At 44.4% G+C, this 14,120-nt stretch overlaps 1 protein-coding gene across 6 annotated transcripts in view; it reads left to right on the forward strand.

Moving 5' to 3' along the window:
- Positions 1-5,325: 5,325 nt before the first annotated feature.
- The window catches only part of LOC138968356 (uncharacterized), an 87,341-nt gene continuing 78,546 nt past the window's right edge, over positions 5,326-14,120 (forward strand). For all 6 annotated transcript variants that reach the window (XM_070340929.1, XM_070340912.1, XM_070340956.1 and 3 more), the window contains exon 1: positions 5,326-7,818. In XM_070340929.1, the coding sequence (XP_070197030.1) occupies positions 5,585-6,793 (1,209 nt within the window). In that variant the 5' untranslated portion in view covers positions 5,326-5,584 and the 3' untranslated portion in view covers positions 6,794-7,818. The remainder of the gene's footprint in view (positions 7,819-14,120) is intronic.

A 14,120-nucleotide genomic window follows, 5' to 3' on the forward strand; every position in this document is an offset into this window, starting at 1 on the left:
ACAGCGTCAGAATCACAGCCTTCAGACACATATTACAGTGTTATCAAAGATACAGTAGGATCGGGAGATTCCGCAGCTCCCCACTACTCCACCATACAGGAGTTCCAGTCTGCTGACTGCAGAACACTGATAAGCTCTTTGAAATTAACTGACGACGATCCTTACAAGATCAAGTCCGCAACATCAAGAAACGCCAATGCAAATGCACATTTCAAAGTGATAGCTGGCCTTAACGGTAACCATTTGCCGTCTGCTTCAAACGGAGACAACAGACAAGCACCATCAGACTATTCCCTGGCAAGAGGTTCGGGAGATGAAGCGACTGGAGTTTACCATTGTCTTGAAGAGGATCCGAACAATCATGGAGAGGGAGTGACCATTGGATTGTACAACTACGCCAAAGACCCTGACATGAACCCAGAAGCAAGTGCAGATGCAAAAGGAGTGTACCACATCCTGGAAGAAGACCCTGCCATGACAAGAGACAATATGTCACTTGATGTCTATCATGAAACGAACATTGTACAGATGGGGCAGCAGAAACCTCCGACTGCGAAAGCCTCCAAGGGACAAACGGAGAACTACAACACGCTGGACTTTGCAGGAAAGACCTCTGGTCAGATGGAGAATGAAGATGCTTCAGGCGGAGTGTACAATCACCTGAACGCAGGGAGCGATGACCCTTACAATGAGGTGGACAGGGAGAAACGAGCGGAGGTCATCGATGGTGAATACTCCCACATCAAGTAACGGCACTGTTTGCAAATCCTTGAAACATTTTTCTTATCCCCCCCCCCCCCCCCCCTTTCAATTAGTCATGTACATTTGACCTCAGTTTACATTGTTTCAGACGAAAAAGAATTTACACTTTGTTCACTCGCCATATTGACAAGAATCAACAGACATGTTTCGTGGAAGTCAATTGTTGCAGGACGATTTTATAGTCGCAGATTTGATGCCAGCAGTACACCCGCAATGAACATGTTTCCTGCTTTGTTGGGTATCTTAGGTTGAACATAAAACACATTCAGATCAAAGCTGCCGTTTTGATTTCTACTGACTGATTCTTTTTTGGATTCCTAAGCGGTCTATTCATTGACAAAAAAGCAAGGACACAATCATGGCTGGAATAAACCCAATGGTAGCACAAATGTCAATGGATTTGACGGTAGCTGTCATGACTTTCATGTATGTTTATGCAAATGATCTACTTGAAAGAGACAATGTGTTCCGCGATGCAACCAAGCGAATAAGAGACAACCCATGTGAAATCAAGGCAAACTTGAACGCTTTATTTCAGAACAACAACTGCCCAAACTTAGTGGAGAAGGACTGAGCAGGGACCAGTAGGTTGTGTTTCAACATCCCTGTTACCATCAACCATCAACCACTACCCAAATGTCCTATATAGCCAAATTAAAACCATCAAACAAAATCAAACCAAACCATTAAAATTTTAGAAGCGAACGAACAAAAGTTTGTCACTGTTTGGATCGAATACGACACTGTATGTAGTAAGTACGTTGACAAACGAGGGCAAGTGGAATGTACCATGTCACGGAAAAATCCTCGGAGGAAGAATAGCAGGGGACCGCAGCAGCATAAGAAATGTACCCCAGGAGCATAAGAAATATAATACACTTCCTGTGAGAAAACCCTCGGAAAGAAACGAAGATCAGTCAGTCAGTGTCTGACACATTATAAGGCGAGAGATGTAACAGGGACAACGACACTCGATTACTTCCCTTGAACAGTCAGGTGAATACAACTTGCTTACCTGTACAGACACAACTCTTGATGAAATGGAATGTGGAAGGGTGACAGACACAGTTTACAGACATCTGAATGAAGGTGGTCAGGGCGCTTACAAAGAGGTGAATAGGCAGAGGAACGATTAAAACATCATCGAGGACCACTCTGATATACAGTAGAGGTAAGCCTTTTTGAAATGTTCATATTCATGTACGATTTCAAGTAACACAACACTTTCTCAAGTTGTATATATGTAAACAGAGAAAGGAAACAGAAATGAATCGGCCCCAGGTAGTCATATAGGTAGAAGGGACATTATAAACCAACAATCAACCAACTATCTCGAGTTTACTGGAAACGAGAGACGCTATTTGTCCGCTTTTTGTACTGTTTCGTTAACTTGTCATGAAGTTAGCAACGTCACAGTAACCGATACTTGCCGACAAGTGTGACTGGCATGAGGGTGCAAGAATGTGTGTTTATCGCGCACCCGCTATAGGTGTTGTGCCCCAGGCCCAGGTCATAGCTATAGGCCTAATATTACACACAACCCTTGCACATGCAGTACGCCTTACAAAGACGTTTCTTTCACAAGTGGCTGCATAGCATTATGCACATACCTTCCTGGATTGAAAACCGCTAGGGCGCATAGACAAACTTTGTGTGTTTACACTATACTGCTTATCAGGAAAAGGGGGGAATACACATGCACACAACCTGTCATCAGTGTCCGGGAATGACTCATTGCTGTCATTCTCATGACACCACTGTAGTTTCCCGTTGAGTGGTTGTTATCCGTTTACCTGTGTGCAAGAAACGGGCAACACTTATGTATACTGATGTAAAAGGACAGGTTAGTTGTTTTTATTGTAGAATACTTTAGTTTTCGTTCAGGAGTTCCTGCAAAACAACGAGTGTAATAACGAGTGTCTATATCTGAGTGCCTTTATTTCTTTTTGTCTGTCTCTTTGTCTGTGACTCTCTCTGTCTCTGTCTGTCTGTCTCTGTCTCTCTCTCTGTCTCTCTCTCTCTCTGTCTCTCTCTCTGTCTCTGTCTCTGTCTCTCTCTCTCTCTCTCTCTCTCTCTCTCTCTCTCTCTCTCTCTCTCTCTCTCTCTCCAAAGAAGAGGTGTTCATGCTGGTCTGCGCTAACCATTTCATTTGCCGAACAAGGATCAGGACGATAGCTCGTGAAAGCTCTCAGTCTTATGTCATTGCCTTGTAAAATCGAAAGAAAAAATCAAGACGGAAGTAAGGGAGCAAGCACGTCTTTTCCATTCTGTTCGGTACCTTTGTCTGGTTTTATTAAATGGGATTCCTCGTAATTATAAGGTAAACTGCATTACTGGCAGTAGTGCCGCGTGATGATGATGATGATGATGATGATGATGATGATGATGATGATGATGATGATATCTGCCTGCTAGCATACACTAAACCCTATTCCCCCAACGCCCTTTCATGCACACGATGTGAATGTAGACGGATACTGAGCTTGCTTTTTACATTTAGTCAAGTTATGACTAAATGTTTTAACATCGAGGGGGGAATCGAGACGAGGGTCGTGGTGTATGTGTGTGTGTGTATGAGTGTGTGTGTGTGTGTGTGTGTGTGTGTGTGTGTGTGTGTGTGTGTGTGCGAGTAGAGCGATTCAGACCAAACTTCTGGACCGATCTTTATGAAATTTGACATGAAAGTTCCTGGGTATGATATCCCCATACGTTTTTTTCATTTTTTTGATAAATGTCTTTGATGACGTCATATCCGGCTTTTCGTTGAAGTTGAGGCGGCACTGTCACGCCCTCATTTTTCAACCAAATTGGTTGAAATTTTGGTCAAGTATATTGTTCGACGAAGCCCGGACTTCGGTATTGCATTTCAGCATGGTGGCTTAAAAATTAATTAATGACTTTGGTCATTAAAAATCTGAAAATTGTAAAAAAAATATTTCTTTTATAAAACGATCCAAATTTACGTTCATCTTATTCTCCATCATTTGCTGATTCCAAAAACATATAAATATGTTATATTTGGATTAAAAACAAGCTCTGAAAATTAAATATATAAAAATTATTTTCAAAATTAAATTGTCGAAATCAATTTAAAAACACTTTCATCTTATTCCTTGTTGGTTCCTGATTCCAAAAACATGTAGATATGATATGTTTGGATTAAAAACACGCTCAGAAAGGTAAAACGAAGAGAGGTACAGAAAAGCGTGCTATCCTTCTTAACGCAACTACTACCCCGCTCTTCTTGTCAATTTCACTGCCTTTGCCATGAGCGGTGGACTGACGATGCTACGAGTATACGGTCTTGCTGCGTTGCATTGCGTTCCGTTTCATTCTGTGAGTTCGACAGCTACTTGACTAAATGTTGTATTTTCGCCTTACGCGACTTGTTACATTTAGTCAAGTTTTGACTAAATGTTTTAACATAGAGGGGGAATCGAAACGAGGGTCGTGGTGTATGTGTGTATGTGTGTGTGTGCGTGCGTGTAGAGCGATTCAGACCAAACTACTGGACCGATCTTTATGAAATTTTACATGAGAGTTCCTGGGATTGATATCCCCGAACGGTTTTTTTCATGTTTGTGATAAATGTCTTTGATGACGTCATATCCGGCTTTTCGTGAAAGTTGAGGCGGCACTGTCACGCTCTCATTTTTCAACCAAATTGGTTGAAATTTTGGTCAAGTAATCTTCGACGAAGCCCGGACTTCGGTATTGCATTTCAGCTTGGTGGCTTAAAAATTAATTAATGACTTTGGTCATTAAAAATCTGAAAATTGTAAAGAAATTTTTTTTTTATAAAACGATTTAAATTTACGTTTATCTTATTCTCCATCATTTGCTGATTCCAAAAACATATAAATATGTTATATTTGGATTGAAAACAAGCTCTGAAAATTAAATATATAAAAATTATGATCAAAATTAAATTTTCGAAATCAATTTAAAAACACTTTCATCTTATTCCTTGTCGGTTCCTGATTCCAAAAACATATAGATATGATATGTTTGGATTAAAAACACGCTCAGAAAGTTAAAACGAAGAGAGATACAGAAAAGCGTGCTATCCTTCTCAGCGCAACTACTACCCCGCTCTTCTTGTCAATTTCACTTTGCTGCGTTGCATTGCGTTCAGTTTCATTCTATGAGTTCGACAGCTACTTGACTAAATGTTGTATTTTCGCCTTACGCGACTTGTTTTAAATTGTTGTGTTCCAGGATAACTATGTGGCAAGTAGCTGTCCTTTACTCTGCTGTCGTCTTCACTGCGAACCTTGCTGACGGTCAGTCTACCTGTGTCAGCGATGCACCGGACAACTGCACTTTTGCGAGTGGGCTGCGATCGTGCAAGTGGCCATTTGAATCAAATGGCTGGGCCAATGAAAGATCCAGTGCTGCTTTTGGCTCTTCCGGTTCGTCGGAAGTAAACGTGACCAGCAGAACGGCTTGCCCCACAGGCCAAGAAACACACTGTTTGCAGATACGATACTTGTTTGATCTAAACAACACTAGCATGAGGGTGCTACTAATCAGAGTCACGGACGAGGACGACGAAGACGACAGTATAGAGCAGCTAGGCGATGACAGTAGAGAGCTGGCAGCCTGGAACGGAGCAGACGCAGGAATAGGTGTGTGGCACACAGCTGGTATACCTATTCAGAGCAAGGATAACTTTACCATCACAGTAGAGGCCAGAATAGTCACTGGAGTTGTCAGAAGGATTCTTATAAATTCTATACATTATATCAAAGCTCCGTGTTCACATTTACCAACAAGTACAGTACTGTCACCACTAACAAACACACAAGAAGAAAGAACAACAATGATTGGTTCACACGTTTCCTCGGACACTTCAGGTACTGTACCGTCGCCAGCTACTAGAACACAAGAAGGAAGAACAACACCGATTGGTTCACACGTTTCCTCGGACACTTCAGGTACTGTACCGTCGCCAGCTACTAGAACACAAGAAGGAAGAACAACACCGATTGGTTCACACGTCTCCACGGACGCTTCAAACGACGCAGGTGTAGTGGTTGGAATTGTGTTTGTTGTGATTGTCATTGCTGTGACAGTTGTCATCTTCATGCTGTACCGACGAAAACGATTGCATCTGTGGAAAACGTGTTTCAGAAATAAGACGAAGAAGAACGCAGCAGTTACCGGCACATCACAGAATGGAGAACGCGCCGTTGGCAGAGACGACAGACGTACTGTTAACAGCGTCAACGCGACTCCGACAGTTTTAGGATATGAAAATCATCCTTTCACATTTTCAGGACCACAGTCTGCAGTGAGCTATTCCAACGTCATCAAAGATGCAGATGGAGCAGGAGATTCTGCAGCCCCCCAGTACTCAAACATGCACGGATCCCAGTCTGCTGACTGCAGCAAAGTGCCAAACGATTCGACATTTGCTGATAACGACCCTTACGAAATCAAAGCGGAAAATGGCAACTTGCCGTCTGCAGCAACAAGAAATCCCAATCCCAATACACATTCCAAAGGAACAACAAGGCAATATCAAAACTATCCGGTGCCTGCTTGTAACAGAGACAAGAGCCAACCAACATCGGACTATTCCCTTGCAAGAGCAGAGGGCAGTGAAACGAATGGAGTTTACGATTATCCTGAAGAAGATCCAAGGAATCCCGGAAAAGGAGGGGAAACAGCGTTGTATCAATACGCCAAAGACCCCGACGTGAATGGAGAAAGACATGCATATGCAACAGGAGTTTACCACATTCTTGAACGTGACTCTTCAGGGAGCCAACCTTTCAGCGCCTACCACGCTCCGAAAGGAGGGACAGTGGGACAGCAACACACTCCGACTGTGAAAGTCTCCAAAGGACAAACGGGGAACTACAATACACTGGACTTTGCAGGAAAGAGTTCTGGTCAAAAGAATGATGGAGACGATTCAGGTGGAGTGTACAATCACCTGAACGCAGAGAGTGATGACCCTTACAATGAGGTGGACAGGGAGAAAAGACTGGAGGTCATCGATGATGAATACTCCCACATCAAGTAAAGCCACGGTTTGCTAATAGTGCGTGCAAGAGTTTTCTTCAAACGTTTTTTTCTTCTCAATTATGGACATGTGCACCTTAACTACAATGCTATTTCGCTTCGCACGAAGAAATAAGCTTCGTTCACTTACAATTGTGACAAGAATCAACAAACATGTTTTGGACATCTCTATTGTTGCTGGACGATGAAATAATCGCAGATTTGTCGTAAGAAAGCTGGTACAAAGCTTTGGTGCAAACGAAATAAACAACAAACCAGTGATAGTAAAGATTTCAAAAACATTGACAATGACAGGGACTTTATTATACGTTTTTAATACCGATGATCTCCCTATTCGGTGACATATATTCATCTTTGCAATGTGTGACTATTCCACTATATTTGAGCAACAGGAGTGTAGAAGGAACATGTGTACGGCGATGCATCCGCGAGCTCAGACGACAATCCGTGTGAAATCACGACAAACATCTGAGCTAAGCACAGTGGGCACATTGTAGGTTGCACTTCAAAATCACCGGGACCATCTACCAGCATCAAGCCTGCGAAAGACTTCCCTAGCAAACTCTATCTCATACAAACGGACTGAAGTTCATTATTGCTTGTAAGACGACTCTATGGTTAAAGAACATTGCAAAGCAAATGGAGTGTGTCACATGTCTCAGAAATAGGCTCAGAGGCAGACGCACAGACGCAGGCAACAACGAGCAGAGGATCTCGGAAGAAAGAAAAGTGTATTGAATCCTTGAAGAAGACTGTTGCGAATAAAAGATCGTTCAATTAGTTTCTGTCATATTTTAGGGCCAGAGATTCAATAAGGAAAAATGAAACAATGTATCTTGGACAGCCAGGCGAGTACAACTCATTGACCTTGCATGCAAGGCAAATATCGTGTTGGAATGGAAAGGGGAAGGGCGACAGACGCAGTCTACAACCATAATGAGTGAAGGTGGGAAGAATTTACAATGAGGTGGACAGGTGGAAGACGTTTCAAGTCGTCGACGCGGACTACCGTGACATCCAGTTGAGGTAAGTTCTTAAAATACAAATGTATACATATATATATATTTAACTTTTCTTCAAAAGTACAAGCGATTGAGTGCACATTTTGGCATTTTTAGCAGCGCTCTCATTATAAATTTCTAAATAATATATACTCGTATATAACCAATGAAAGTTATAGCGTACGATACTTGTTGGAAACAGTCTCTGCGCAAAATGTGCCTCAGTAAATCAAAACTTTTGAGCATTCTTCTTCTTAAGAATGAGAATGCAAGAAGAATAAGAATGTTCAAACATTTTCGGTTAATTGAGGAACATTTTGCGCAGCGACTCAAACAACTTTCTACACATAGAATTTACTATTCTGCTATGTGCTCTCTGTGACGAAATGACAACTCGCATTCGCAAGGAACTTACATACATTCCCACTATCGTAGATTCAGGACCTCTTTTAACAACGGAGCGTACTATTTTTTTTTTTTTTTTTAGGAAATTGACTGTCTTCTTATAAATTCGCATTGGAAGACGGAATGCTGACGCTGGCCTTTTATTCGTCCTGTATGCCAGCAAAACTGTCGAAGAAAATGGTAAAAGAGAACTTAAAAATTTTATTTGATAATTTGTAACCATTAAAACAAAAAATGAACAACACGTACAGTGGTTTACAGCTAGCCACAGACATTTCTGTGTGGCAAAGTATTCCTTTGCTAATCAGAGCAACATATTACGTGTTACAGTTATTCAAATAATCGGAGTACCTATTCAAGTTTTTTTCATTTATGCAAACAATGCCAGAAATGCGATGTTTCATTTTCCTATAATTATGCGTATTAAATGTCAAGATTCAGTTTCTGTTTGTAGAAGGTTGTTACACGAAGTCGTTTAATGACAGCGAGACACACTCTACCCGTTGTTCTAGTCATTGTATGTGTGGGAAGGTCGGGTGGAAGGAAAGGATATATAGCACAGGCAGAGGAGCATACAATTAAGACACCGAAGACAGAGGTTGCTTTAACTTATCTTAACTTATCTTTTATTGAAGGAAAATGTAACTAAGAATAACCACTCAGGTAGCTTATCTAAATCATAAATATTCCAAAACAGTTTAGCTAAATTTGGTAGCAACTAGAAACAATGCTATAAGTTATAAATTAGAAACAATAACAGAACTCTAATATAGGAAATAGCAATGCTTACATATAACCAGAAATACCAATTATGAATTCTGATATCTACCAGTACCAGAATCAGCTAGAAACAATAACAGAACCAGAAAATATGTATTTAGTGTAAAACCAGAAACAATATGTATTTCTGGTGCAAACCAGAAAGCAGTATAATTAAAAAGGCAATATTATTCTGGTAGCAACCAGAAATAATAACTATGTGTATAAATGACCCAGAAACAATATATGTATTTCTGGTGCAAACCAGAAAGCAGTAAAAGAAGGCAAGATTCTTATTCTGGTAGCAACCAGAAAGCAGTGTAAAGAAGAAGGCACTAAAAAGAAAAGAAAATACAATTATAAACAACATGCCTTCTAAGTCATACATGACATAATACAAAGCATAAACCAATGAATGTATGACTGTATCATTTGTCAAAATAATCATGACAAATATAGACAAGTAACAATACAGCCAAAATCCTGCAGACACAGCATTCTCTGAAAGAGAATCCACAGTGAGTTAAACAACTCCACAACAGCTAATGTCAAGGGAAGTAACCAACATCTTCCCCTAGGCCTAAGCCTTGCATAGAAAAATGCTTTACATAAATTAACCAACTGCATGAACCGCAACTGCAAAATAATTGTTATTATTAAGTATGTTCATCGCCATGAAGACACATCTTCATCGAGTTGAATAATAACGACAAGAATAAGAAAGATAACTCAGGCATGGGGTAAGCGCAAGCTCCCATGCTTCAAAATGAAGCGTTAGACAACAGTCTATTACTTTACAGGGAAGCGTGACTAAATCATATCGCTTTAGATTAAAAGTCTGTTGTGCACCTATGCGACTGCACAAAATGTTAGGTTTAAATCAGTCGCAAAGTTCTTCTGCAGGCAACCGCCTTTAAAGTGCAACATGGGAATTAATAGTTAAAAATGTGCATCCGCCTGTAGACAGTACCTTCCTATTGTCTGAGATCTCTGGGACAGGCTGATCTTTCTTAACCCAGTGTGGGATTTTCAGTGGGGCGACCACCCCCAACCCAGCGCGTCCCCGGGTGGCGGATAGGGGAACGGTCTTCAGATATGGAGATCAGCCGCTTGCGGCCGCGGACCAAACTGGCTCCGGGTGGGATCCCGAAAATCCTCCCCCCTGTGCTCTCAGGGTAGGACGTACGGGCCATGAGCTAAGGGTGAGGTAACCCCGACAGAAAACCCCGAATGCTGAAGACGGAGGACCCGGGCCGCACGGCGCATTCTAACAAACCACGGGTACACGCACTTACGCAAATGATGACACAATCAACCAGCACAGATGGAAATGGCGCTCGCCCATTGAGGACCCCCCAGGGTGGAGCAGCGTCGGGTCCCATGCCTCAAAGGGACCCAGCCTCAACTACTGGAGGTCCCTCCCGTCCGTCTTGTCACGCCAGGGGACGCGGGAGGAAAGTGACTGGCACCACCACAACCAGGAAGAAACCCAGTCAGCAGCGACCTTTTCAGGTCATGCACTGGAACGCAGAAAGTATCCTGAACAAGAAGACAGAGTTGGAGCATATCCTGCATGAGAAGAACATCAACATCTGCTGTATTCAGGAGACGCACCTGACACCCCAAAAGTCCTTCAAAGTGAGAGGCTACCAATGCCTTAGGTCCGACAGAACAGACCGAAGCAAAGGAGGAATCCTGACCCTCATCAGGAACAACATCAATGCCTGTTTGATAGAAACGCACATGGAGGACTCCGAATATCAGGTGATTCGAATCCAGACGAAGTCATCAGAATTCCATCTTGTCAACTTCTACTGCCCCAATGATAGACACCTCGCCCTTGACACGATCCCCGCAAAGGCCTCCAACTTCATCGTGGTGGGTGACTTCAACAGTCATTCACAGAGTTGGGGATATGACCACCTGGATCGGAGAGGAGAAGAGGTGGAGAACTGGCAGGACGACAAAGGTCTCATCCTTTTGAACAGTCCCTTTGACTGCCCTACATTCTACTCCAGAAGATGGCACACTACATCAACTCCTGACCTAGCCTTCTGCACGGAAGACATGCACCAGCTAACCAGCAGAGAGGTCGGAGAACAGCTAGGTGGAAGTGACCATCGGCCAGTCTTTTTGACCCTGGGCATGGAGTCCTGCACTGAAGCTTCCTTCCCACGGTGGAACTACAAAAGAGCGAACTGGTTCCTCTTTAGACACCGCACCAGCGAACTCACCAAAGACATCAGAGTCGAGGGTCGAGACATCAACATGGTGGCGAAGGACTTCAACATGAGCATCCTCAGAGCAGCGCGTGAGTCCATTCCCAGGGGTGCCAGGAGAGACTATAAGCCCTACTGGAGCAATGAATTGCAGGAACTGGATGATGATCTGGCAGACGCCAGAAGGGAAGCAGAAGTCAACCCGTCACAAAACAACAACATCCGCCTCCAGGAAGCCAAAGCCAAATTTCTCAAAAAGAAGCTACAGGCAAGACGGAGAAGCTGGCAAGAGAAAACAAGCTCTCTGAACCTTGAGAAGGATGGCAAAAAGCTCTGGAGGCTCACCAAGCAGTTGAATGATGAGAACACCAGCAGAGGAAAGATCACATTAGAAGAGAACGGGAAGGTGCTAACTGGAAAGCATGCTGCCAACCAATTTGCTGAAAGCTATGCAGCTGAGAGCAACCTCCATGTTAGCCCCGAGAAACAGAGAGAAGCAAGAAGAGAGAAAAGAGAGAGACCTGCCAGACAGTCGACAGTGGACGCCATGAGTCAACCACTCACACTCCACGAGCTGCACTCAGCTCTGAAAAAGTCGAAGGCGAAGAAGTCCCCTGGCCCAGACGGCATCACCAACGAGATGCTAACCCACCTTGGTAGTGCAGCAGAGAACAAGCTACTCGAGGTCTTCAACAGCAGCTGGCAAGAAGGATCGCTACCACAACCCTGGCGAGAAGCGATCATGATCCCCATCTTAAAAAAAGGGAAGGATCCAAAGAAGGCCACCAGCTATCGCCCAATCAGCCTCACCAGCTGTGTTGTGAAGACCCTGGAGAGAATTGTGAACGAGCGCCTCAGGTGGTACCTGGAATCCAGGAACCTCCTCGCCCCTGAACAAGCTGGATTCCGACAGTTCCGCAGCACTGAAGATCAGGTCACTTACCTGGCGCAAGAAGTTGAAGATGCCTTTCAGGAACAGAAGCTGGTCTTCGTCACCTGGATAGATCTTCAGAAGGCCTTTGACAAGGTCTGGAAAGATGGACTCCTTGTAAAACTGCTGAGGAAAGGCGTGTCCAGCAACATGTACCAGTGGATTCGCTCTTACCTCTATAACCGCAGGGCAAGAGTTAACGTCGACCAGACCAAAAGCAAGAAGTTCCTCCTTCGTCATGGCGTCCCTCAGGGCGGAGTCCTCTCCCCCACACTCTTCCTTCTCTTCATCGACGATCTGGTGTCTGAGATGCCCAAGGGGATCAAAGCTGCTCTCTACGCAGACGACCTTGTGATCTGGTGCAAGGAGGAGCACGCAAGTACTGCCACCTACAGAATGCAGCAAGCGGCAGATAGGCTGAACGCATGGGCAGAAGATTGGTGCGTCTCCATCAACAAGGAGAAATCCTCCACCACCCTATTCACACTGTCGCCAAAGCAGAAAGCCGGAACCATTAGGCTTGGTGGAACTCCTCTGAGAGAGGATGAAGAAGCAACATACCTTGGTGTCACCTTTGATAGACGGCAGACCTGGAAACCACACATTGCACAGGCAGAGACGAAGGCCCGGCGCAAGCTAGCCATACTCAGGAAGCTGGCAGGTACCACCTGGGGAGCGAACGAGAAGATACTGAAGACAGTATACCAGGGAACAATCAGACCCCACCTCGAGTACGGCTCCACAGCGTGGTCAACCTCAGCCAAGACAAACCTGCAGACCCTTGACCGTGTGCAAAACCAGGCCCTCCGACTCATCACCGGTGCAATGAAATCCACGCCCATCAAGGAAATGGAGAAGCTTACCACCATCCAACCCCTCTGTCAGAGAAGAGAAGCCAAGACTATGGTACAGGCCGAGAAGCTCAAGTGCCTACCCGACCACCCCATGAAGCACAGACTGAGCAACCTCACCAAGAACCGGCTTAAACGGAGCAGTTTTGTACACGAGAGCAAGAGACTTTCTCGACAGTACAGGGAAGTCCTTCCACAGAACACTCTACCTCTGACTCAAGAAGAAGAGGAAACCCCCAAGGCAACAGAGAAACCAGGCATCCAGATCTGCACCAGTGTTCCACATGTTACCTCAGGAGAAGATCAGAATGACACAGCTCGACAGGCACTCACCTTAGCCCTGATCGACGAACAGTACCCAAAAGAGGCGTGGATCCATGTATACACCGATGGATCAGCAACTAACGCCGTGCTCAATGGAGGTGCAGGCATTCTCATCCAGTTCCCTGGGGGACATACAGCTACATCCAGCGTTGCCACTGGCAAACACTGCACAAACTATAAAGCAGAAGCAGAAGCTCTCATGCAGGCCGCCTCCTTCGTTCAGGATTCCGCAGACCCTTGCTACCAAGTTGTCTTCCTCTCGGACGCCCTTTCAGTCCTTCAGGCCCTAGAGAACGACAAACTCCCACAGCTGGCCAAAGCATTACAGATGGTCAGAAAAACCAGAAGAGTTGTCCTCCAGTGGATACCAGCACACTGTGGGATACCAGGAAATGAAAGGGCAGATGAGCTGGCAAAAGAAGGAGCCGTGGAAGACCAACCTGAAAACAGTGTCAGCTTTAGTGAGCAGAAGACAATCATCAAGGCATTGATGAGGCCAAGGACAAACAGAGATGACTACCACACAATGTCCAGAGAGCAGCAAGTCAACCTCATCAGGCCACAACAGGCTCAATGCTCACATGAACCGAAAGTTCAAGCTGGCGCCATCACCAACCTGTGCCTGCGGTCAAGAGGACCAAACAGCGGAACACATCTTACAGCGATGTCCCTTACTAGATGAGGAACGAAAAGAAGTGTGGCCGTCACCAACTCCCTTGCAGACCAAACTATACGGCAGTCGACAGGAGTTGGAGAAAACGACAACATTTATCACCAGTGCTGGACTGATTGTGTAACCTCTGCGAACGCCAAGAAGAAGAAGAAGAAGTCTGAGATC

This window comes from Littorina saxatilis, linkage group LG1, assembly GCF_037325665.1.
Source record: "Littorina saxatilis isolate snail1 linkage group LG1, US_GU_Lsax_2.0, whole genome shotgun sequence".
In the NCBI taxonomy this organism is placed as follows: domain Eukaryota; kingdom Metazoa; phylum Mollusca; class Gastropoda; order Littorinimorpha; family Littorinidae; genus Littorina; species Littorina saxatilis.